This window comes from Falco peregrinus, chromosome 3, assembly GCF_023634155.1.
Source record: "Falco peregrinus isolate bFalPer1 chromosome 3, bFalPer1.pri, whole genome shotgun sequence".
Classification (NCBI taxonomy): Eukaryota; Metazoa; Chordata; class Aves; order Falconiformes; family Falconidae; genus Falco; species Falco peregrinus.
This window is the reverse complement of record NC_073723.1, coordinates 27,738,565-27,764,770: the sequence shown is the minus strand read 5'-3', so window position 1 is coordinate 27,764,770 and position 26,206 is coordinate 27,738,565. Positions and strand designations below refer to the sequence as shown.

General features: G+C 36.5%; 1 protein-coding gene across 50 annotated transcripts in view; it reads left to right on the top strand.

Moving 5' to 3' along the window:
* The window catches only part of RIMS2 (regulating synaptic membrane exocytosis 2), a 483,861-nt gene that overhangs the window by 376,735 nt on the left and 80,920 nt on the right, over window positions 1-26,206 (top strand). For 34 of the 50 annotated variants that reach the window (XM_055800464.1, XM_055800455.1, XM_055800475.1 and 31 more), the window contains 2 exons: window positions 5,651-5,686; window positions 10,733-10,833. In XM_055800464.1, the coding sequence (XP_055656439.1) occupies window positions 5,651-5,686; window positions 10,733-10,833 (137 nt within the window). The remainder of the gene's footprint in view (window positions 1-5,650; window positions 5,687-10,732; window positions 10,834-26,206) is intronic. The other 16 variants (XM_055800472.1, XM_055800469.1, XM_055800448.1 and 13 more) reach the window with 5 other exon arrangements.

Here is a 26,206-nt window from a genome sequence, read left to right as displayed (position 1 = left end):
GAACCAAAGGGATAGGTAAACTCCAAATTCAGTTTAATTGTACTTAGCATGCTAATAGATGTATCATATTGGATGGTTGTGAGGCTCTTTGTCCTTATTTTTAATTCTGATTAGAATTAAAACCAGAAACCAAAGGCCTCAAAAAACAGTGCCCAAAGTAACCATCTGTACTGAACCACATAAATAAAGGCTGATCTTCAGTCTGCTGAATGAAAAATAGTAAAAATATTGGATTATATAATTAAAAAATCAGAGTATATTTGCCCAAAAGACACAATAGCATTACATGTATTTTTTTTATCAGTAAAGGTTGCTAGTTGAATGTGTAGTTCTCCTGAGTCTTACACGCAGGTGCGTACACCACTGTTGGTTTTGTGTGCTTTGGTTACATCTCTGACCATATTTCTCATTACTGAGATGCTGACAAAGATGTCTTGCATTCTTAGGATTGCTAAAGAATCTCTATTAATAGCTGTTCGCTTTTCTGGAAACAGAGCCATAGTTATCCTCAAATGGTTGTGCCTATGTTTTCAAGTGGCTATAGCAGAATGTGAACTATTCTGTTCTTATACTGTGGAGTATATCAGTGGTGGGAACACTGAGGATCCTGCATGCTTGGGGAAACAGGATGTTGGAGAACTTAACAATAAGACTGCTCAGGCTTTCAGAAAACAAAGCAGAGTTTATAGCATGGCTGATCTGAATGGGTTTTTATGAGTACACAATGTAAGGGCCAATTGATCCCTCAGATATTTTTCTTTTGCCTTTCCAAGTTCTACTGCATATCATTCATACAGGGAGGATGTGCCAGAATTCTTTGGAGAAGTGAAATGGGGCGTTTCGTCTAATACTTGTCTTCCTGCTTCTTTCTTTCTTCCTTTTTTCCATGTGAGTGCTCAGTATTTTTCAAAGACCCCCCAAAATGTATGTACACCTTTGTATGAGGCAGCATGGACAAACATCACAGAGTACCTGGCAAAAATCACTTTGGAAAAGAATCCAAACACCATAAAATAAAAGCTGGTCATAATCCTAATGATTACTTCAATAAATGTGTGAAATATTCCCACCTTGCTTCAAAAGGCCTCTGTCCTTTACCAGCTGCACTCGTCTGTCCCTAGTGATGAAGACCTGGGCTGACCCTGTCAATTTATGAACCTGTGATTCTAGAGATTCCTTAACTTTCTAGCTTAGATCACCACACCATCTTATTAAATTCTTTTACTAAGCAGTGCCATGTATTCTGCAAATAATCCAAAGTAACATTGTTAACATGGTTTAAGCATTGTGATAAAAAATTGTTTAATTGGCGAGAAATGTCCTCTGGGTTTTAGTCTTTGTTTAGTGTGTCAAGCTTGAAGCCAAGAAGAAAAAAAGCCCCAAGAAAACCATCAAGCAATTCTCAAATAGAAAACAGGAATGCAAAGGCATGCTCCCCCACTAGGATGCTGGCTAACTGGAATTGTCTTCAGTTTAGCATTCCCTTTTAAGGGCAGTTATTAATGCTTCAATCTCATTTAAACAATACAAAAACACTTAAACAACCTTTAATTTGTTTTCTTGTTCCACATTTCTGAAGGTGTCAGCCATATTCTTTTCAGACTGTGATGTGGATCACAGACTTCTTGGAAAGGCTTTGTTTGCTGCAACGATAACTTTTTAATGTTTGCCACACATTGGACATAGAGCCCTGAAGCAAAGTTCAACAACCTTTTATATCACACATCATCCGATATTGTGCTAGACCTGTAGCAGTTAGGCAGTTATATGTTTTACACTGTAGACAGCCAGAATGGCAAAATTAAGAGCTAATTTCTTAAAAGTGGAATTGGAATTGAATGGCTCTGGAAATAGGAGGAAATGTAATCCTTTGAATGCAAAACCTTTAACTGACAAGTTTTGATCAAAGCACATAACTTTTAGATTTTGCTTTTAGGAGACAATCTTGTTTCCTTTGCCTGTTTTGATAAGATTTTTGTTTCAAGTTTTTGGTTATTTTTCAGTGTAAAATTTATTTTCCTGTATTCTAATAAATAGCATTTCAAGAGAAATCTCTAGTAAGAAATTTGGCTAGCATTTTTAAAAGTACTTACCAAAAGTTAGGGTCCTATGTATACATTTGATTTTTAAAATCAAATGTTATTTAATCATTTGCACTACTTTGAAAAACCAGGCTCAATTTTCAATAAAGTCCTTAAGAAGCTAATTTATCCACTCCATAAATACAATTGCTAGTCATATTGCTAATTTTCAGTGTTTGCAAATATGAAAAATAGAAGCATAAATTATTTTATGTCATTTTCCTGTCCTATACCTAAATTCAGAGACAAACAGGGGTTCCACGTCTGCCTGTTGTAGTAAGATGTATATCCTCCAGCATTAGAGACTGCAACTTCTTTCGTTCAAAGCAAGGAAGTCTAGGTTTATTTTAGGCCCCAGCCTGAGCTGATGCAAATCTTTTTGTTCTGGATCCCAGATGAAAGAACTATCATGTACCAACCTGTTGAACTTGCCCCTGGACAGCTAAAAATCATTGCAGGGGAGACAGTTCAAGAGACAACCTAACTCTAATTAGGTCTGGCTCTAACCTCCAGTTTGTGGCAGATACATATCTTCCAGATACAGTCAGATTGTTAGATACCCATTATATATATTAGTACTTGTTAGATAGACCATTTCGAGACCAAGGGGATGTGGCTTTGTCTAATATTTTATGAAATGTCAGTGGTCATTATAATAGCAACGTCAGCTATCATGGTGGAAGAAGTCTTGAGAGAGGATCTCTCACCATTTCAATCACTCTATCCCGATAGTTCATCTCTGTATTTCATCAATGAACTTCAATATCCCTATATTCTGATTAAGCTGAAAACGTATTGCTATTTTCTGTAATGTACAGAAATGTCTCCTTCATGAAAGCATTCATGTTTTTCTCCAAATTGTTTAATTCTGAAAAAATATAGTTCTTAAATTGAGATAATTATGCCACAGGATACAGTATATGCTTTTCACTTTGTAAACCAAGGTTAATTCAAGGGATGTAGAAAAATATTGACTAATGTGATGATATTGAAGAAATCATTTAAATAGAAATAGACAAAGATTTTTAGGCATGACTGGTGCCTTTGTAATTTTGTATTATTCAGTTTGAAACATTTTAAAATAATCTTAAAGTGATTTATTGATTTTCAGCATTTTCAAGATACTAGGTCTCTTTATAGCTTTTTCAGTTTGAGCAACTAATAACTGGGGGAACCAAAAGCATTAATTACTTTAGCATCAACATTCCGAACCTGCTCTGAATTCTTTTAAGAGGTGATGACTAGGCCCATAGCTGCTGTGACAATCTTTTCTGTTGAGAAGTTAGCATTGTTTTATGGGGTCAGTGGATAATACTGATATTGTTCAGTTCTGCTGCTTCCCACCAAAGTGAGATCTTACTCAATTCAGTCTTCTGTTCTTTCTAATACTCCTTCAGACAGTTCTTTACAATGCAATTGAAACCTCAGTTTGGAGAGTAGGACCCACTATGCTGACCTTGATTGGAAAAATCTAGAGAATTTATTTATTGTAGAATTTTATAATAAATGTCACAGCACTTCAGTTACACTTTTAAAATTCAAGAACCTAATAGAATTAATGCTTGCTAATACTATGGTACTATTTTCTAGAAGTCAATTTGGAAATATTTTTCTATATCATTTTTAAACATGGAGCAAGAACAAGTGAAAGTCGGGCAGGTTTCAATTTTCCCTTATTTTGACAATGTCTTTATTTAAAGACTCATAGGGGAAAGACAACAGACATGTCAATGAATGGACTTCTAGGCATTTTAAAAAAGGAATTACCGTATAGTATTAGATTTCTGTATTAAGAAGATATTTCAGGCAAAGTAAAGATTTCTTTTCACCATGGGTATGAAATAATTTAGGAATGTCATCATTCTATCTGAGCTCAAACTCAAGCGTATTTTAAAAACTGACTTCATTTTCATCTATTTTGCATTATATTGAATCAGTGGTATTGTTATCAAATCTCTTTCTGCTTTAGAGAGTAATGAGGCAGTAGAAGACAGTGTGGTATTTGTAGTGTTTATAATGGTGATAGCAGTTTTAAAAAAAATATAACTGAAAGCTTGAAAAGAAAACACAACTATCTCTATTTCTGCTGTTTTCCTAGCAGTATCCACAACCCACACAGACAATATAGGCCAGGCTACCCAAATGCCAAACCAGAAGAATTCAAAAGGCCTTATTTATAAACTGTGCACAATATGGGGCAGGAGAGGCCAGGGAATGGGAGAGGTTTCATTTTGGTACCCACTGGTTTACAAAAGTGTAGGCTTATGACTTGCCATATCTGTTTCCCATTAATTTGCCTAAGTTCCACTAGGAATTGCCAGCAGAAGAGCAGCCTTGATCCCACACAGGATGGGATGCCAGATCTTATCAAAGTGTGACACATTATTTATGCTCTCTGCAGGAGCATATTTTTCTTTCTTACACATCTACTTTGCTCCAGTATGATTTCTTCTTAAGTATGACTTTATCCTCTGCTTTGATACCCAACTACAAAATGGTATTTCCTTAAAAAATAACAGCTGTTTCCCTCTTCTTTCTGTGTACTATAAAGTAGATCACAATTTCATGAGCAACCCTCAATAACCAATAATTCTGGAAAAATATTTAATTCTAAAAATGCGTGCTATTTTTGGTTTGTAGCTTGGGGGTTGTTGCTCCATATTCATGGGATTGTTTTAATTGAATTTAATATCATTTTGGCTTACAGTAAGAAAAAGAAACAGAGAGTCTATTTAAAAGTTAATGGATTTCTAATTAAAGTAAATTTCATTTGACTTAAAATTCTTTTGCATTAATTACCAAACTTGGATTTCAGAGTGCAGTATTTATGGCCTGCCAAAGTATTTGATAGGGATCCAATGTATTTTCATTTCTTTGTAATAGAGGAATGCCCTGAGCCATTTACAACCTTTGATATGCATTCAGAATATTTGTTGGCATCAGTTAGCTGGATTTAAGTGCATGAACTATGATCTGAGTATTGCTGTTAATGTCTTTTGTTCTTCATCATTTTTTAACTCTAAGACAAGCTACAGTAATATCATTATTAAACCTTTTAACCTGTAGAAGCTATGAGAATTGATTAAACCACTGAAGATTTAAAATAATTACTGAAAACCATTCTGACACATTCAATTTTTATGCTTAAACCAGTAGACTGCATATTGTGTGTGCACTGCATAAAACATACAGCACAAGTAAATTTTTTACTTTTATTTTTGTGTCATCCTATTGAAGGAAACTGTAAAGTAACTATGTCTGACACCTGCCTTGCTCTCTTTTGTGTTGAGCGTGTTCATGATTCTGGAAGTGCACAAAATACCCCTGAGTTCCCTCCAATAAGTCTTCAATAAGAGTGCACAAATGTATACACGAGCATGCAGTGAATATGCCTCTGGATGTAGGGCACCATACTTGGTTGGTTGACTAAACTCATCAAATTAAATTAATTTGGTGGTTTTTCTTCACTTTTCATTTTTAATGCATGATTTATATTACTTTTATTATTATTTCTGCATTTTCTCTCTCCTCCCCTTTTTGTTTTACATATTACTTTCATTTGTTTATAGAAGAAAAGAAAGCAGATCCAGAGAATGGGGATACAGGTAGGGTGACTTATTCAAAATTTTTTCATGTTTTTGACCTTTAAATTCCTTGATCTATTATGTTTAAGCAAATGTGTACCAGGGACTTGGATCACAGTTTTGATGCATTTTGGGGATTTCAAAACAGACACTAGGAAATGGAAACTAAGAAAAGGCTTTCCCAAATGTATTTCCCTTGCTTTTTTTGAAGGAGTCATATTAGGGTGAGAAATGAGAAGAGACCGGCATCAGCTAAGGAAGGCTCTCATACACCTCAAGAATTCTGTTCTGTCTTCCCCACTCCAGGCACAGTGTGCTCACCTGCATACTGCCTTTTTCCTCTCTGTTACAGGTTTCTGACTTCCAAAATCTCAATGTTTCTGTAGTTCCCTCATTACTAGTTTCCCCCCAATGCCTGAGCTGCTGTGCCTCCCAGATTTTGTATCCCTCTTGTCCATGCCTATCCAAAACTAAATCTGTCCTAATATTTTAAGAGAAATTCCACTCTACTTCCATACCCCAGATTTCCCTTTTAGTCTCTGTGCCTCAGAAGCCTCGCTGTACAGCAAACTCCTTCTCCAAACACATCATCATCACCAGTATCTATAGTAGCTAGAACAGTTTAGTAATTCCCACTGGAGAAGGCAATGAGAGAAAGAACACAGATGCCAGTTGTTCTTATTTGTGTTTTTTAAATAGATAGGTCTGCCTTAGGCTGAGCTGGGTGATAAGGCCATTTTGATGTCCTTTTTGTCTCTGGTGTGGACCAGACTCTTACCCTTAAGAACAACCAATATTTGACCTAAAGAGCAAATAATAGTTGTTAGCTCCAGGCTGAATTAAATGATTGCTTATCTCTTTGTGAAAATGTGACTCTATCAGCACTTGAGGTCAGGAAAAGTTAGATATTAACTACACCACTGATTACAGCCCCTTAACATTTTTAGGATGAAACAAACATTTAGTTTTCAGTTATGAGGAAAACTTTAATGGTGAAGCAGCTGAAGCTTATCTTATTTCAAGTCAAAACATGAAGATAATGGTTTGCCTTCAAAGCTGGAGCTGTGATTCCAGTGCCTGTCCTGAGTCGTGTTGAAGGAATTATACAGCTGCCACCTAGACCATCGCAGGAATTACGCAGGTGCCACCTCAACAGGGCTTGTCCCTAAATTCTGCTTTAATAAAAGAATCTGAGTTCCTTCTTTTACTGTGTTTAGTATGCAACAGTAGTTACAGCTCGAGCTGGGTGCCTCTGAAGAGGGGCTCCACCTGTCAATTGTTACTGACCTTTATAGTCTTTATAGGTTGTTTGATTTCCTAATGGCACTTCTGCTCATCTAATCCTGTGTGAAGTGTCTGGGGTCTCTTCCTGATTTGCTCCTGCAGCCTCCAGTCACCCTTTTTGTCTGTGTCTTGAGATGTTTCCTTATCTTCTGTTACAGAATATCCTGTAGTTAAACTTTTACTTATACCTCCTTATGTGCTGCTTACATTTGCATAGATAAAAACAAAGGTTAAACTCCAATTTGTGCAGCCTAAGGCTTAAGATACTTAGGCACTAAAGTGCTAAGCCCTCGCACAGATTAGTGTCTCCATGCAGTCCTTGCAGATCCAAGGGCAGGTTGCAAGGTTGCTGTGCACAGCACTTGGGCACCTTATGCTGGCATTTCAGGACTGCGCACTGTAGTTGTGCTGATTTCCTTCAGCACACTCTCTTCTGAAAATATGGAGAATGGCTGGTATTAAATCAGCACTAACTGTTCGTCAGCTGGGAATTTCCTTGTGCTGATGAAAACTCCTCTGAGCCACGTTCAGGCCACGGGCTTTTTAATTTTGGATAATTGTTCAAGATAAGCAGAACTCCAAGGTGTTGCCTACAGTGTAATGATCCCAGTTATGTTTGATGAGCAAAACAAGGCTTTGTCCTTCCATCAGTCTTTCTTAATTTTTTTGTATTCCTATGGCTGAAGTTTGGGTGTCTCACTGGACATTTCAGTTGGAGGCACAGACAGCTGCTGTCTAGAAGCAAAAATTCTGGAAGGGTGTTAAGGCAGAAGGGTACACATGAACTCGCTTTCGCCTGGCCAGAATTTGGTTGCATACACGTGTACAACGTGGCAATGCATGAAAGTATGTCAGAAGTATCTTTAATTTTTCTAGTACCAGTCTCTGTGGTCTTGAAAATGTGTGGTGCTGGGCTCTGGCTAAGGACCTGAATAACACAAGTGCTCAGTCAGCCTTGTGCTACCAGTGTGAAAGCTTATACCTCTTCATCTTCACCACTCTTGATAATAGCTAGATCCAGGTTACTTCTGATTTGCCTACTCACACTCCAATACACCTCCTGATTACAGGGGGGTCCTTAGTATAGGACTGATGTTCAGCCTTGGTTACCAAAATCATGTTAGGAGCTGGAGCTTCCTAGTGCACCTGGACAGTTAATGAGCTCCCTGGAAGTGCTTTCTGCTCCCGCTGAACTCCCAGACAGGTTTCAGCGAAGTACAGATTTGCCAGCAGCAGTGGAGATGATGGTAGCCCTGCACTTCCACCACTTGGCGTGACACTTGTGCATGCTGGACCACATGAACGGGAAGTGCCGTGGCACTCTCCCAACCTTCCTATTCTCATCCCGATCACGGCTGCATCTGGCTTAAGTTACGTCAATATTAGCCTGCAGCAGCCAGTAACCCTGCACACTCTTTCTGCATGTCAGTTCCATGCAGGGTAGAATCAAAGCTGATCTTCTGCGTTATGAACTTTACACCACCCTCAGGGTTCCCTCTTTTTGCATATAACGGAATTCACTCACTTGTTAAAGGCAGTTTCAAAAATACATAGCAAATTCGATTTTCTTTAAATTAATTTTTATGGGAATTGAATTTTTTTTCCTAAATTTTGCCATCTTCGTTTTCTCTTGAGACTAAAATGAGCCACCAGTTTTGTTTAATTTGCTACAGAGGATTTACACCAAGGGGTTATGTGTCCCATTTTCAATGGCAAATTTCAGAATGCTTGGTTTTGCAGATCGTCGGAAATTGGATTTGTAGAAACCTAACTTTCACTTTACCACCTGATCATAGATAAGAATGAATATTTTCACAAGTAATTGTGAAATTTCTAATTTGTGCTCGAGAGGTATTATTTCATCAGTACTTGTAATTTCCTGAAATTTTGCAGAATGTCTGGTGACAAAGAACACGTGATGATTTCATAAGAAAACTTCATAAGAAAAATTGACAAAGTTTACCTACTGGTGAAAAATATTCCTTTGTTACATTACTGAAGAATGACAGGCAGATTTGCAGAGTGTTGTGATTTCAGCAAAGGGTGATTTCTTTCTTTGAGCAAAAGTTATTTTCCTTCAAAACCACTTATGTGTTACTGCTGTCATTGAAAAAGAAAAAAATATCATTTTCCAGTTTAAAGTTTCTGTTTTTAATAGAATATATCTTTAGAGCTTTTAAAACTAGATCCTTAAAAATCACTGCATCTTAATAAGAAAGTGGCAAATATTGCTATGGGACCTATAATGGTTGAGGAAAATTGTGATAGGAAAAAGTAGCTGTATTTTATTTCAGGAATTTTCATCTGCTGCTGTCTTTCTCATTTTGTTTCTCCCTATGAAACACGTTTTTTTCCTCTTTTATTCATTTTTCTTGGTTTTCATTTCTCTTAAAAGTTTTGATGAAATCTTTTCAGTCATGTTGTTTGCAGGCAGTAAATACGGAGAGTTTGAACACAAAAAGCAGAAGCCAGAGGGTTTATAGCTAACAGTACAGTTTAGCCTTATTGCACTCCCTTTCACTCCCTTCCAGATTTCCTGTGAAGTGCTACAAGATTTAGCTGACAGGTCTGATAGTATTTGCTACTGCCATTACTGTTGTAAAAAAAAAATAAAAAATACAAAGCTCAGAGGCCCTGTGCAAAGTCCTACTTTACTGTTAGATTATGACTTAAAACTGAGATTTGGAGTTTAAATCAGGTTTATATGTACACTAATATTCCCATCTCAGTTCCATAAACAAAGTCCAGCTTATTCAATACATAGGATGTTCAGAAACTTCCGTTTATGACTAGTGGGATTCTGAAATTTTAATCCTAGACAGCTTTTGTGTTAGAATTATGGAAAGTTTATGACAAATGTCAGTCAAAAGGAATACTTTTTAGCATTCTGTGGCTAATGAATTGATTTGTACCATGTAAAGTGGAAGAGAATCAAGCCTGTGTGTGTATAACGATAAACTATATTTTGTTTGCAAATCTTTTTCTAACATTATGGGCTGTTGTCTTCCTCTCATTTTTCTGTTTCTCACCTTTCCACCTCAGCTTTGGCACTTAATTCCTTATGATTTTACATAGTAAATTGTAGTGTTACAGTACCAGTTGGTTGAAACCAGCTGCTGCCCGAGTCATAAGTAAGAACCCATCCCTAACGGAGACTAATCAAGTATTTGCTCCAAGAGTAATGAATCCTGAAATCATTCTTGAAGTTGCGTGTCATTTGAATGTAATAAGCTGATGCCACTGGGTGGCTCTTTAACATTCCTTTAGATATCTTTAAATTGTTTTGAGCATACTAAGAATATGCTCAAATGGTAAACGGAAGGTCTGCTAGCCTGTGGCTGTTACTTCATTAGTAATTTGGCATACCACACTATAACAAGTGCTGAACCAGGATCTCCACCCAACATAAGCACGTTGTCTTTGCATTCCTTTTTTAAAATGAAAGACTAGTTTCTCTTGACTCTTTTGGAAATAGTAAAATTCTGTTCTGTGGAAACATTGTGCTTCATTTACATTCATTTATTCCACAAAGTTAGTTTCATTTGAATTGTGTAGATAGGACAACAGTTTTTAAGATTCTGCTGAAATACTTATCTACTATTTTCCTCCTCTTACAACTTTTCCATTTGCTGCACAATTGTAATTCAGAAAATAAAATTATATATACCGTAATTTAAGTAAATCAGTTTTCATCTCTTTTTGTTAAAACTTACATGAGCATAACTTTAAAATTTGAATTGACTGCTTGTGTATTTATTTATTTATTTTCTTTTAACTTAACAGGTGCAATGGATGTAGAAGAGAGGAATCGCCAAATGAAAATGAGCAAGTACAAACAGGTAGCAGGATCAGATTCCAGGCTGGAACAAGATTATCATTCTAAGGCAAGGGAGTTTTGTTTTGAAAAGCAACAACATATGCTAAACTGAAATAGCCAATATCCTTTCAGAAAGTGATAGATGAGTGGGAGGTTGTTTCTTCAGTAAAAGTTTCTTCTGTGTCTATAACAAGATTATTGGAAACATGCAGCAAAATCCCTTAACAGAGTTGTCTTGATTATTAAAATTTAAGGAGGGTAAGTTAAAGAAAATAAAAGTGGCAGTGTAATTATCCATTGGAATGAACAATAGGGACATGACTTAAAAACTCAGAAAGAAGGAAAAAAGAGGTTTTTTGAGTGACAGATGGAATGACAGGTATTGAAACCTGTTCATGGCTTTCATATAGTTGAACACAGGGTTATCTTGATCTATTGAAAACTGGAAGATGTAGTGTTACTTAGTTTAATAGTGGCAGTTTCTTGGAAAGGTATTTTGTACATGAACAAAAGCTTCTATCCCAGCTGTGGCAATTTGCCAAAGATCTGATTCGTTATGTAGTAGTATAGCCCCAAATCTACTATCCAGAATTTCCTGCTATATGGAACAGGGTCATGTCATGTACAGTGTGTTAATTAAAATAATCAAGGTATTTTCAATTTAAACTTCTATTATACAAAAATAATTCAGTGTCCTCTAAAAGACTTCATTAATTGAGGTCAGACTGCAAGTGGAAAACACGAGACTTCTGACCTATAAAAGCTGGCTGAGGAAGAGAAGTCTGTTTTAGTCTTCTGCTTCCAGGATGTAGTTCCTTGCTGCAAGGACTGGCAAAGTTACTCTAAACTGAGCCATTAATATTCAAAGACAAAGAAATCATCAGATTTTCAAAGTATTTTCAGTTTTGCAGATAATGTAGATGAATGTACATTTCAATGTGGGAAAACAGGAAGAACTTTAGTGAAGCCCATGACAAAATGAAAAACCCTATTAATGAAAATAGTTAGAACGGACAAAGCAAAAAGAAAACAGTGAAAATGGCTTAAAATATTTTAAAAACTCTGTAGAAGTGCTGCATGATTATTTGGGTATTTTACAAATGTAGGGTTTACCACAGAAGGCATAGGAATTTTTATTAACGTGTAGGAGGGATTTGGTGTATTGTCATGTTTAGATGCTTCTTTTATGTTGACACCGATGGCAAAATTATACTCGCATGTGTCATTGTTGGCTTTGAAAGGTGTTACCTTTTAGAGATGAGCGTAATACTGTGAGCAGACCTCCTCGTAAGTGTTATGATTGTATGTACCACAAAAATATTACTTTATGTATTGTATGTATAACCAGACTTATTCTGCTAACTTTCCTGCTCCCTCAACGCTTGACTGAAATTTGAGTCAGAAGTTAGGACTGGTATGGAGTAAAGAGAATAAATGGGCTCTCATGTGAAGGAGCTGGATAGAATATAACTACACAAGGAAACATTTCCTACCCTTGTTTTTCCATTTCACCTACACCATATTATTGGGCCTCACTCTACATCTTTTATCTTTTTTATTAAAACTTTACCTTCAGTATTATTGGAATGTATTAAAGAGGAAAACTATAAATGGAATTATTTTATGAATATGGTGATTTATTTATTGCACACATCGAACAAATTTTCTCCAGAAATAAACAGTTAATTTACTCTTCTGCCAAAGTGTAGTTGCAGTATTTGAAAATGAGTTATTTATTCCATCAATGAACTTGTGGAACTAGGCAACGAATATTCACATATGTATTAATTCGAAATGCAGTCTTAAAATGACACTTAAAATGGTGTAATGTCAAAGCCATATAAGAACCGTAACTCTCATAAACCATATGAGAGTTCCATCTTCACTTTTTTACTACCACTGGTTCAATTCCCCTTAATTAAGTGCTTATATTATCTAGAGACAGAAAATGAGTAAGTACAATTTATCTACCTGGTTTCTACAAAAAAATATTCTGGAATCATGAACTGAAACACATCTTTCAAGTGCTGACTGAAATATGTTCTGTGTGGTACATGATGACTGATTTTTTTAAACCTGTCAGCTAGCACAAGCAGGCAGTCAAGCATAACATGCCTGAGAAAAATGTCATTGAGTAGGCACTAAGTGACATTCAGGAAAAGTAGCACATGGAATTTTCTTTTACCTTTCTGTTCTATTTCTTTCTTTAAATGGAAGTCAACAGCAACTGTATGTCTCTCATGATTACTTTAAGTTAAGAAAAAATATCCTTCCTTGCTGAGAAAGCAAAATTTATAACAGTAAAAGTTACATTAAATTTTAAAATATGAAAATAGACATCAAGCATTATACCTCTGGGTATGTTTTGTTCTACTTCTGGAAGTCAGCACAAGAAGCTTTAGAGGAAAGTACATACAATTCTATGGTACATAGTCATACATTAAGAAGCTTGTGGCAAAGTTTACTTCCCGACATCTGTATTCTTAGAAGCTGCTGAAATATAAAATTGATTTTCCCTTAGATTTTTTCTCATGATTGTTAAAGTTCCAGATTGTATTTTTATTATTCGTATACATGCCTCATTATTTTTTGAAAACTAAGTATTCCATACTATTTTGTATACATGAGCTTGGAAGGTACTATATTGTGTAGTAGAGTTATTTCCTTAAGTGCAGAAGTTGCTGAAGTATGATTTCAGCACAGATACAAGGAAAGCAAGCAATATATTTGGTTTTCATATTTACATCTAAGGAGACATGAGAGGAAAAACTGTGTGGGCATTAGATAGAAGTATTTCTGGTATTGGAACAATTATTTCTGAATATTGAGTACTAGTAAACTTGTACTAAAGTCTGAATTGCAGTGCTGGTAGATGTTGACGTGCAGGAAACCCTGAGTTTTGGTAATGCAGGAAAGCAGCACAGTAGCACGAGTGTTCCACCAGGGGGGAAACAGCAATTTACCATACAGTGGGTCTGCAACACTGCTCTGGTTTACATAATTTTCTTCAAGAATCTTTATAGGACTGGTTTAGAATTTTGCATAAAAACTAAGTGTTTCAGTTCTTAAGTGCTTAAGCAAGATGCATTGTGAGGAGGAAGGGGCTGAGGTGGGAGCCCAGAGAAGCTGAGCGAGCAGCCTGCTGGGTTCATTTTGTTTGCATTTGGTTGAACTGTTGGAGTTCAGTTCCCATACTACCTCATACAACCTCTCTAGAGCTCTCTGCCTTGTTTCATGCTTGGTGCTGCTGCAATTAGCTCCTCTGGCAAACAAATTGATAGTGCTATGCTTGGTGAGTAACTCCTGCCCCTGGCCATGCTCACCACTGCTCAGATTCAGGAATCCCTGCGAAGGATAAAAGATGCGAGGAATCATGCCATTCCTCTCTCCTTGCCCCATGACTGGAATGTGCCCAGTGGATGGACTGGGGAGAGTTGAAAAGCTTTATTCTACTGAGAAAAGAGACAAAAGGTACTTCTTGTATGCAGAGCCCTAGAAGTGTTTTCAATCAATGTGAAATGAATGTAGAATCAAGAAAGAATTAGAGAACTCCATCAACTCAGGCCATACTAACCACCAGAAAAGGGCTTGAGTAACTTAAAACATCGAATGCCAAAGTAAAGGGGACTGGATTTATGTAGGAGTTAGAATAGTGAAAAATGCTTGTTTTCTTTAGGAACAAAGGTGAAGCAGAGACTGGCAACTAGCTGACACACATTTAAACCTCAAAGTATCATAAGGCTTATTTTATTTGTTTTATTAGGAGAAAATAATGACCTACAAAAAGGCAGAGAAATCCAGTTATATAATACAGCAATTAGTAATAGTCAGTAATGTAGTAATTAGGAATGTAACACATTAGAGCAACAAGTAACAAAGTTGGGGTAAAAGAGGTAAACCACCAGATAAAAACTCAAATTTTTGCAGAACTGGTGACAAGATTATTTAGCCAAATGTAGAAGAGAATATCAAATACAGATTAATACAGCACACCAAAGAGGACTTGCCAACTCCCCCCTTAATGATTCATATTGATGATAAGACTGAAACTTCCTATATCATCAGCTGTATGTAATGCTGCATTCCCTGCTAATCAACCACAATTCAGGTTTTAGGTATGAGCATAATTCTCTGTGTTTGGTGTAAGATACTTAGGTATGAGCGTAATTCTCTGTGTTTGGTGTAAGATACTAGCAATATCAGCATACTAGCATGCTACTTGGTGATCTTCTAACCTGTTAGCAAGATCAAGACAAACTGAGCTGTGGAAAAGAAGAGTTAAGCCTGCGCTCAGTTGATTTGGATAGTCTAGATGCAGCTGAAATGCCTTTGGAGCATACAGACCCTGAAAAGCTGCAGTTCTTCAGGCTGAGACACTTTGATTCAGCAATGAATCAAGTACTACCTTGTGGGTTACCTGTGTGAGAGAATGTGCAAAAGGTAAGAGCTGTAACACTGGAGGTGGAACAGGTTGAGTTTGAATACATTGAAAGCAGATCTCCTTAACTCTCAGTCTTGTCACAATGTGCAAAAGTGTCCAAGAGCTGCCTTTTCCCTCTGAAACCTGCAGTAAGTAGTTGTGTCATTGGTACAGCTACATGTGGTATCTTTTGACCTGTGTTGTTGATTGAAACATTTAATGGTGTTTTGAGAATGCTTTTGTCTCCTTAAAAATCAAAGCAGAGCAGTACACAGAGCAGCAAAGATTGCTAGCAGAAACACTTGCCACTTTTCCTCTTGAAACCCTGGCAGAGGGGGAGTTTAACAAACATCCAAGCTAACAGGACGATGACATTGTTGATATTTTTGCTGTATATAAGCTGTCGTTGATTGATACTGGTTTCAAATTGGCAATTGTTTTTGAAAATTTAAGCTTAGAATTTGGGAGCTCTGAAAAGATCATGATATGCCCAATAATAATTTGATAATTTAGAATAATTATGAATATACCTCCTTGATCCTATAATAGTTTCTTACAACTTCCGTTGTTAAGGATGTGACTAGAAATATTCAAAATAATAAAAAATGGAGGCTATGTTAGATATCCATATTCCCTCAAAACAGGGCAGAAATTGCATATGTTTTGTATACCTTTCTTTTTAACATACCAGATTAAATTTTAAAATTTTAGATATCTGAGTAAAACCTGGAAAGATTAAATAATTAGACTAGAGCTATGCTAAAAAATAAAGAAGGCAAAAATACACACACAGATTTTCCATGCATTTAATTTGCATAAAATACCTGTAAAACTAAGGGCCTAACCAGTAGAATTTGATAGACATATAAATGGAATTTACTGTGCGTAGTTTTACAGGGTCCCTTTATCTTCCCCTTCCCCACTTCCACGCCAATAAACTCTTTGTTTCAGGAGAAAACCAAACACCAATTAAGCTAACAAATAATTTTCCATATGAGGAAACCATTTCTTTTCTGTCCCAAGGCTTTTCTGCTCTCCTATGGACTAGTCAATAATTGTATTTTTGGACAAAAGACTTGATAGCTAAACCAGCTGTCTGGGCTGCAAGGACAGGTCCTGTCACTCTCCACAGCCTGTGAGTGCTCAGGTTGCCCACTCTATCATGATCATTTTTGATATGCAAGGAATGTTACTACTCAGTGGCAGAAAGAATCTCTCTGGCCCATAGTGCTGATAGCATTTATATTTTTCAATCAAGTATTTTATTGTATTTTTAATATAAAAAGTTTGTGGAATAAATTGCTAATGTTGCAGTTCTGTTTGCTATAAACGCAGGGTTTAAAACGCAATTATATACTTTAAAAAGTAGCTAGATGAAATAAATTCAGAATTCAAGATCTGAGCTCTATACACATGATAATAGAAAACATCTCTTCTTTTACCAAACTGTATTTTCCTGAGGGGTTAAAAGTAATTTAGTGAGCTTGAATAGATGTGGATTGGTGTGATTTCTAGTATTTTCTTCTTTAGTCAGATATGCAAACTCCCAGAAAAGTTTTCTGTTGCTGTCATTTTTCTTTTTTATTTAATTCAAGTTGTTCTTTAATTTAGTTTGGTTTTGATGCTTTTCAAATTTATTTTTTAATCTTAAGTATCCATGTCTCTATTAGAGATTTAGGGTATTCTTAAATGTGATACTGTGTTTAACATAAATACTGCATTAACATATCATGATTACAAACATCTGAAAGCAGACTGATACTGGCTGTCTTTATCTGTCAGTGGGTCCTTTCTGTTGTCAGCCATTTCCTTAGCTCTTGTGTAAGCTTCTATTACTGATCGTATATCTAGAAAGCAGAGGTTAACAACATTGTAAAACGTTGTTTAAAGGACCTTAAAATTTTACAGTGAATCTCACAGAAGAAAAAATGACGCCTGAAAATAAAAAAATAAAATCATCAGTCTATTTTGGCTCTGAATATTCATTAGTTATTGGAGTTTATTGGAAAAAGGGAACTTTCAAAATAACTATGCTTTTTCATTTAAAAAAATAATAATACTATGTGCAACACAGTCTTGAGATTTACTCTTACAGCAATGAGTTAAATATTCTTTTGCAAAAAGCAAATATTTTCCAGAGAAAAATCATTTTTTCAAACACATATATACCAAATATACGTCAAAATGTGTATCAAAGGTTTTCTATCATAGCCAGATTCAATGAAGTACTTGCAATCATTCCATTTATAATCACATTGTAAAATCATCTGGGTGCTGTTTTGACCAACTTCCAGCCAGAGCAATCACTGCAATTTATCTTAAATCCTTTTATCCTTTTTGTAACAGAAGATATTTTCCTTTCAAAACTGCTTTGTACATAGATGTGAATAGCTGAACTGTTAGTCTATTTTGGTTTATATTTCTGTTTACAGCTTTTATCTGGATTTAAGCTGTAAATTCCAAGATGCTATTGAACTGAGTAACAATTAATGTATAAAATAGTGTGACTGTGCTCAAGTTAATTATCTAAGATGTACTGAAACTGATGGTATGCTGATAATACATGAGAAAATCTATGGAAAACAAGAAAGAAAATTAACTGGGAAATATGTACTAAATATCTGGATGCCAAAGTGTGACATTCAAAAACAGAGAATATATGAAGTTAGTTGAGTTGCTGCAACAGTCAGAGAGCTCCAAGAAATGAGAATGATAATCCATGATAACATGAAACACACCGGACTGTAGTTTGTGCTACTTAATTCTGTGCCAGGCCGAATAGGTGCAAAAAAGATGTTATTCACATTTGAAAGATATCAAGGATAGAGCAGTGGTTCCAGCCAGATGGAAACAAGATTGCTAGATCAATTTGCTAGGCTACTGACCATGAAAAACCAGGGAAAGTGCGGCACACAAGTAGAAAGGATAGACCTGAAGTCCCAGTGCAGTGCTCACACGGAGCCTGCTTAAACACGTAGGATTCAAAATGAAGAAGCAGGAGCTTTGCCTGCCTGCTTCCCAGGGGTGGTTCGGAGGCCACCGGGCACTATTAGACTTGGAGGCAGGGAAGATGGGTGGCCCCTGGCCTCGTGCGCATCCTGCAGCAGCTCCAGAGGGTACCCCGGGGCGGCCAGCAGTGAGCCACTCCCTGGGGCTCAGCTGGGTATTCCTCAGATGGAGGATTCACCCAGAGTTCACTGTTATAGTTTGTAATTCTGACTGTAACGATGAGGCCTGTTAAGTGGTTTTACCAATGTGGATGTTTTCTTTGGTTCAGTCTCTGGGAGTGCTCATCTTTTTTAATGGGTTGTTTTATTTTTTTTTTTATAGTAGTCCCAAAGTTATCAGCGGAGATTTTGCCAGTGTATCAACTTTTTCCAAACAACAGATTTGTGGTTTTGAGGAATTTTTGCCATCTGTCATGCAAGAAAAGATCTATATACTCGATCAGACTTCCCCAAGGCACTGCATATTTTTTGGTTCTTTTTTTATTTTTTGTTCAGTATCTTAACTACATAATCGCTTGCAATTAATTATAGCGAATATAACTATGACTTCAAGCATCTGTATTGCAACTAGTGTATATGAAGGATTTGGATGGATATGTAACACACCACTGTTATTCTCCAAAAGCTCATTGTGCACAATGGAGCTAATCAAAGTAGGGTCAGGACCTTGGAGCCTCCATGTAGGGAGGTTGTGCTTTTGTAAAGCCTTCAGCAACACTTCTACTGAGAATGTTACGGAAACATGAAATTACCTCTGTGGCCCTTCTAACCTATGGTATTTCTGACTGTCAGTTCTTGGAAGTAAAGACTTCGCTTACAAGAATTAATACTGATTTAGTGTTAGGCAATAGACTATTTTCTTTATTATCATCCTGCAGATGAAAAACATTGTTTTACTAGAGATTTCACTGACACTCTGGAATCAGCAAAAAAATAACAGGAAGAAAAAAAAAAAAGCAGTTGTAAAAATTTAATCCTTACTTCTGAACAGAGTAATGATGTACCCATAAAGTGTTCATTTTTGTAATACAAAAAATAGGATATTAAAATTATTGCAGCAAACTTATTCAAATAGTAGTATTCCAAGATAGTAAAAAATGAAATTTTAGACAAAATTATCTAATAAAGGTAAAGACTGCATAAACAAAACCTCTTTCTTTCCCCCTAAAAAAGCAACTTGCCATACGTCTTTGCCTTGAATATATACAGATATTTTGTCTAATAACCTTAAGTATGATGATGAAAAGAAGTTTGGAAACTGCTTCTTCCAGAGTCAGTTTATGTTGAGGAAAAAAATTCATCTCATACAACAAAACATACACAATTTTTTCATGAAGTTCAACTTGTGTTTTCACGGTAAAATTTATTTGATATATCTTTCTTCTTCAAACTATGTAAAATCTTTAAACGGTGTCATATTTGTTTCCTCATATAGAGTATCTTAGACCCAGTAAATTTCAAAGAATCAGGATGTAGCATCCTGTTTCTGTTCTCTTTTGAGAGACACATGCCATCAGGTAAAAAACAATTGTAGTGATTCGTAAACTTCTGCAGTTTTATCTGAAGCAACTATCTAATTAATAATATCTGCACCTTACTTAGTTTTAATGTGATTCTAATTTTCTAAAAGCAAAATTAGAAACACTATGACATAGTTTTCTGTATCTAAGAGACAATAATGTAAATTCACTTCTGGTAACAAGGCTGACATTCATTTTCAAGAATTGCAAAGAAGTACCTCGGGTGTGTTTTAGGAGGCAATTAGAAACATTTCCTTTCCCACTTCTAAGCTAATTTCTAGTCACATAAATTTAGGAAATGCTCTGCTAAGGAAGTATTGGTAAAATGAAAATCAAGGTTTCTAATAATTTGTAGGCATTAAAGATCTTTAAAAACATTCCCAGAAGTTTGTGACTCCAGAATAGTTTCAATATAGATAACTGTCTTGTGAAATGATCCAAATTTCTCATACAATTTCAGCTGAATTATTTTTTGTTTCTTTTCCAGAAATGTTACATATTATTACCCTACTGATAAAGTGTTTTATGTGGTAAAGGTGAAGTAAGTAATGTTCATAGGTGTTGCATATTTTCTATAAAAGTGAATTTGAATTAACCTTGCAAGCAAGCAAAGAGATAAATTATTATAGTATTTACAATGTGATATGACAGACATTACAGACATCTAATTACTGCCTCTTTGAAAACTGAAGCAGAATGACTGAAGAGAAAAAGAGTTCAATTTTTTTTTTTCCCTAGGAGCAGTTTGCATGCTCAGGATCTCCCTGCAGCCTTTTTTCCCCTAGTTGCAACATAACAAGGGTGAAGCTGCTGAGGAAATACATTTTAGGGAAAAGTAATGTTTTCTAAGCAGTTTAACTTACCTATGGAGGGGTAAGGAGATGGTGATATCTACATCTTGCGGATTTGTTTAACCTTTAACTAGAGTTGAATCAGCAGAAAATTTGTAGGCAAATTATCAGCTGAGCTCATATTTTTCTTATTGTACAGGAATTTTCCAAGATGTATCCAAATAATTGGAGAAAATAAGAGATTAAGAAAAAGATATTATGGGACCTTCCCTCAAATCATGCTTGATTTTTTTAGGCTACCTTCTGATATCTATGGATTTAAGGACTTAAAAAGTGGATTCATACAAAGATATATTTATATCCTGCTCTTGAGCAATTGTGTTACTTATGGTCCTCAGGCACTTCTGCTTATAGGAAAAAGCACTCACCGGATGGCCCATGTGTCAATCCAGCTGTTCTCTTCAGCATGAATTCCTTTGAAGGTGCTGTGTCTCAGGAAAAAAAAATGGTAAAAGTCATATTTAAATGTTACATAGAGAAAGCAGGATTAAGGTGGAAGTTCATATCTCTGTTCCCAAACCATCAGGTACGCTGAAATACTTAACAGGATTTTGGGGTGAAATAAAGTGTAATGAAACAGAAATTCTGTGGTAAGAAAAGATGGTTGCCTTTCCATCATTTTTTATTTGTTTTTGTTTTTATGAGAGACCCGAGGGTCTTATGAGAGATCCAAAACAATTATGGAAATGTACTTTAAAATCCAGGTTAAATGAGAACTCTAAAATGCATATTGTTTGGCTTCCTAGCTTGTGTTTGCAAAGCAACACAACATCTTAAAGAAGCTCAAATTAGGTAGAACAGCCAGAGACAAAAGAGGATTTTTTTAAAAACAGTAATCCTGCCTTGTTACCCTCCTTACAAAATAAGCTGTTGCCTGGATGGCGGGACTGCACAAAGTGCAAGAAATTTTGAGTGCAGTGGTGGCAGAAATGGCATGTGAACCACTTAAGTAACAGAAACAAATAGAGGAGGTACACTCTGATTCTGTTTATCCAATGTAAGTAGGATTCGCTAGAGTTAGAAGAGCAAAAGGGAACAGAAACAGAATTAAGAGTTATCACTGAAACTGAACCCATTGAACAAGTGAGTTAACTGTGGGCAGGCTCACCAATTTGTCCCAAGAAATGTGCTAAAGTGCAGCAGGAGATAAAGCACTGGAGATACTGTTAAATGCAATTGCACAGTAGATGGTGAAGCCCTTGTGTTTTTCCAGTCACCCTGCCTTGAGCAACTCAAATTTTTTACAGTGAACAGTGTCCATGGTGATGTATCTTCAGGAGACTTGGCACAGTGTTCTGGAATGCTAAAGGATTGGTAATCTCTATTTTAAATAGATTTTCTTTCTTTCATATAAAATAGTCAAGAAGTTAATGTGTGGCAGTAAAAAAGATGCTCAGAATTTTGAGATCTACTTCGAGAATTTATTTCCCACCATCACGAAGCCAGACTGTGGATCTGTTTCTGTAAAGTGAAGCTTGGTGACTGACTCTGCCCTCGTTTAAATAGCAATTAAAAATCGGGAGAAGGTCAGCAGTAAGAAAGGGAAATTGGATAGCAAATGTTTCAAATAATTCTTAGAAAGAGCTTGGTTGTATTTTCCATTTTGCCTGCTTTCTTGAATTACTTCCACATCAGAAAAGGGGGACTGATTGTTAGACATTCTTCTACCCTTAATCCTCATTAAAGGGCTCTTCTTTTGATGCTCTTATTTATTTAACTTCATATTATGTAAATTCATATTTCTTCGAGATGTTGCTTTTGTTCAAAAATTGTTGGGAATATTCTGCCTACATGAAAGCATTCTGTGGTTCACCTGTAACTTGTTAAGGCATGTTGGAATCATCAGTTCTTCTAACAAGGTGAAGTGTATCCACAGGACACATAAGATCTATTAATTCCAAATTATATAATCAATTATAGCTGTTTCACCCTAGCTGTATGCTATGCCTGGACCTCTCTTCTACCTCATTTAATCTAACAGAATCAGCTAGAACCATGGAAAAGATCATCTTACTTTAATATTCAGGCTGTAAACAGTCTTCTTAAAAATCTCAGTTACTTTCCTGGACAGATAATAGAAATCAGTTATCTTTGTTTTTAAAGAAGATGTCTAGTTATATAGCACACACATGAAGCATACTACTAAAGGAGCAGAACAGTGGTGGTAGCCTCTTGTTAATATGAATTGTCACGTCCCAGAGTCCTGTCCCAATGCCCTGATTTTCAGTAGAAGCTCTTTATGTGAGTGGTGACTTTAAGGTGGCTTTTGATGAGACATGATGAGACACCTGCTCTGCCATTATAAACCTTAAATTTTTGCTCCAGTGTGTAACACATCTTGGATTGCCTTATAAGTATTGTTCTTAAGGTGATGTTTAGAATTGTTCCTGTCTTTTACAATTTACAATTGTAAATTGTCTTTTACTTTACCTTAAACAACAGGTTTTTACCTACTGTGTTTTTCATAGGAGAGGTGGGATTTTAAACAGTGTCTTTGTGATTTTGAACAGTCTTTGGAATACTGTGGTAACTATATATACCCCGGCAGAAACTTTGCAGTGCTCTCTCCTTTCAGACTTTCTAAAACTTGGTCCTGACTTAAGGTAAGATTAAATAAGAACAATTAGTTCCCTAGACTGGATGAAACTTTCTTTGTGAATTAATTCTGCATCAGTAACAGCTTAATTTCAGAACAGATATTAGTGCGGCTGAAATTAGAGGTTGTCTTGATTTTCCAAAAGAATCATGTTGTATGGAAAAGAACATCAGACCAAGAGACTACTTGGTGTTTTGAAACTGACTGCAGGAACAGATTTTTTTGTAGGAAAACAAACTTGTTGACAAGCTAATTCTCAGGATCACTAAAAGGCCCAAATACTTCTTCAGAACTGCTTTGCTGCTTTCTACTTTACAAAATATTTGCAGGTCCTTTTAAGTTCTCCTTGATGTAATCCCCGAATATTTTCTATTGTTCTCCTATATTTATTTCATATTGTGCACTTAGGGAGTTCTTATAAAAATTGCACCACATGCCAACATACGTGAAACATGATTTTTTGTATTTTGATTTGTCTTGCCTCTGCACTACCTCCCTTTAGATTTCCAGTTGTCCTCAGACAGTGATCCATTGGTGGCTTCTGCACTGCTGCTGCCCTTGCAGTTTCTTCTTCGTCTCCTGGATCACCTTGACCCATAGAGTGACAGAGTAATTTGGGTTGGAGGGGAGCTCAGAAGCTGTCTAGTCCAACCCTTAACTTAAAGCAGGGTCAGCTGTGAGATCAGTGCAGGTTGCTCAGGGCTTTATCCAGTCAAATCTTGAAAATATTTAAGGACGAAAACTGCCCAATTTTTCTGGGTGACTTGATCCACGGCTTCACTGTACCTATGGTAAAAATGTGCCTTCTTAAGTCAGTCAGAGCTTCTGTGAATTGCTTGCTTTTTCTTTTTGACACCCTTGCTGTATGACCTGGCAGGCTGCTGTTCGCTGCTCCCAAAGCCATCACTTCTCCAGGCAGAACTGCAGCCCCTGCAGCCTCCTCTCACAGGGCAGCTGCTCTAGCCCCAGCCATCCTGGTAGCCCTCCAATAAACTCATTCCATCTTATCGATGTTATTGTTGTACTTTGGGTCTCTAACCTGGATACAACATGATAGATGTGGTCTAATGACTCTGAAGGGGAATAATTACCCCCTTTCGTCCATCGGCTATGTTCCTGTCAATACAACCAAGGCTGCCTTCTTGGCTGCCAGGGCCCACTGCTGACCTGCTGGATCTTTTTTATTGTACAGTTTTCATTTACTAGTTTAGCAGTTGGATGTTTTTTAAAGCAACATGGCTTAGTTCTGTAGTGAAATCAAGTTTTAGGAACTCCTTTGCAAGACAGTATATGTGAGCGTAGGTTAGTGAAATCGCTAAAAAGATGGCACCAAACTGCTGAAGGAAAGATGTGAGAACTTTTGAAGTGAAGTAGGGGTTTTTTTCACATGTTTGATAGAAATATTGATATTCCTTTTTACCTACATGTTTCAATTGGTGGCCTAACTTTATTGGAAATTAGGATGGTTTGGAAGGTGGGTTTTGCAAATGAGGCCACAGTCGGTTATTTATATTCAAGGTAGAAGTAGATTGGAATGTTCTGAACAATGGGAAAAAATAATGTTGGATAAGGAGTGGGAGTAAGGAATGGATGTACAGTGGTTCCCTGTACATCCAGCTAGATTTACTGGTTCAGGCACCGTATTGCTGCTCAGAAGTAGCACCACCATGTGTAGCTCTCTCTGTTATGCTAATGCAAGACAAGAATGCCAAGAGAGGAATAGTAGGACCAGGGCCAAGAGGTCAAGGTGTGCCTAACGCAAAACAAGAGCTGGCTGAAGGGAGAACAAGTTTGGAACAGTGCCAATGGGACTCATCAAAAGAAAAATATAGGGTTAAGAAAGCAGGATCCAAGTATTAGGAATAAAAAAGGAGGACGATAGGATAGGATCCAGGACTACAAAGCGGAAGTCACGATCAGCAGCCAAGAATGACCTGAGCTAGAACTGGTTGCAGCTCCATATTGAAAAGCTCAAGGCAATCATGGAGCTTATTATATACCTAATACCAAGCAGCGCAAGGATTAATCTCCCTGGTCAGTCCTTACATCTCCCAAGGGACTGGTGGATGCCAAGCGCAGCTGATAGCTGAAGCAGGGCTGTCAGAGGCTGACCTGGCTAGCTGTACCTCAGTTGTCTGGGCGGACCCTGACTGGAGTGACAAATGTAAGCACCGATTATTGACTTGGCTAAGTATGAATCACAGGCAAAGGCAGATTCATCAAAGCCTTCATCCTGGGTTTGTGTGTATGCAAGTGACAGATAAACATGTATTCACTCTACGTATTCATTTGTATATGGGATTTTGTAAAAAAATTACTTAGAATCTTTTACTTTATATAAATGTACTGTAATTGTTGTAAATATTAATAAGTATTTCATTTTATTTTTAATGGCAGGGTTCATTAGACAGCCATTAACAAAGGTTTTAGAAAGAATCAAAAAATCCAGTAACATTGATTCAAATAATGTGTACTAACTAAAACTTGCAATGTCTTTAGAGGCTGTAAACTTGCATCAAAAGCTACAGTTGAAATTACAGAACATTTTATACAATTGCTGTGCTCTGGCTGCTTGAGAGCTTTTGTCAGCGAGGCAAAGAACTATTGAAACAGTCCAGAATGGTTCTTTAATCTTCTTGTAGTAGCACAATGGACAATTGTCTGAAACATCTTCCCAACATTTTGATCAGTAAAAACACTGACCAGATTTGCATGTTCCTATGTAAGTGCTAGCAAATAAAAACTGATGAGTAGACTATATAAAAGAAGAAAAAAAAAGAGATAATAAAATAGAAAGACGGTTGGAAATCACTGACAATTTCCATTGCCTGGACAACTGCATGACTGCATAGTCCAAGATGGAACAGTGGTAACAATAGATAAAAGCAATACGAAGCACTTTAAAACTCCCTTTGAATTAGAAGTACCAAAAGAGTTTCTTTGAAGAACTAAGTATCGAGCAGATGTAGCTCTATGTGTCAGTCATACAGTGGTAGTTCACAAAGGGGTCAAAACATTTGCAGAGGTTGTTGTATTAGGAAGCAA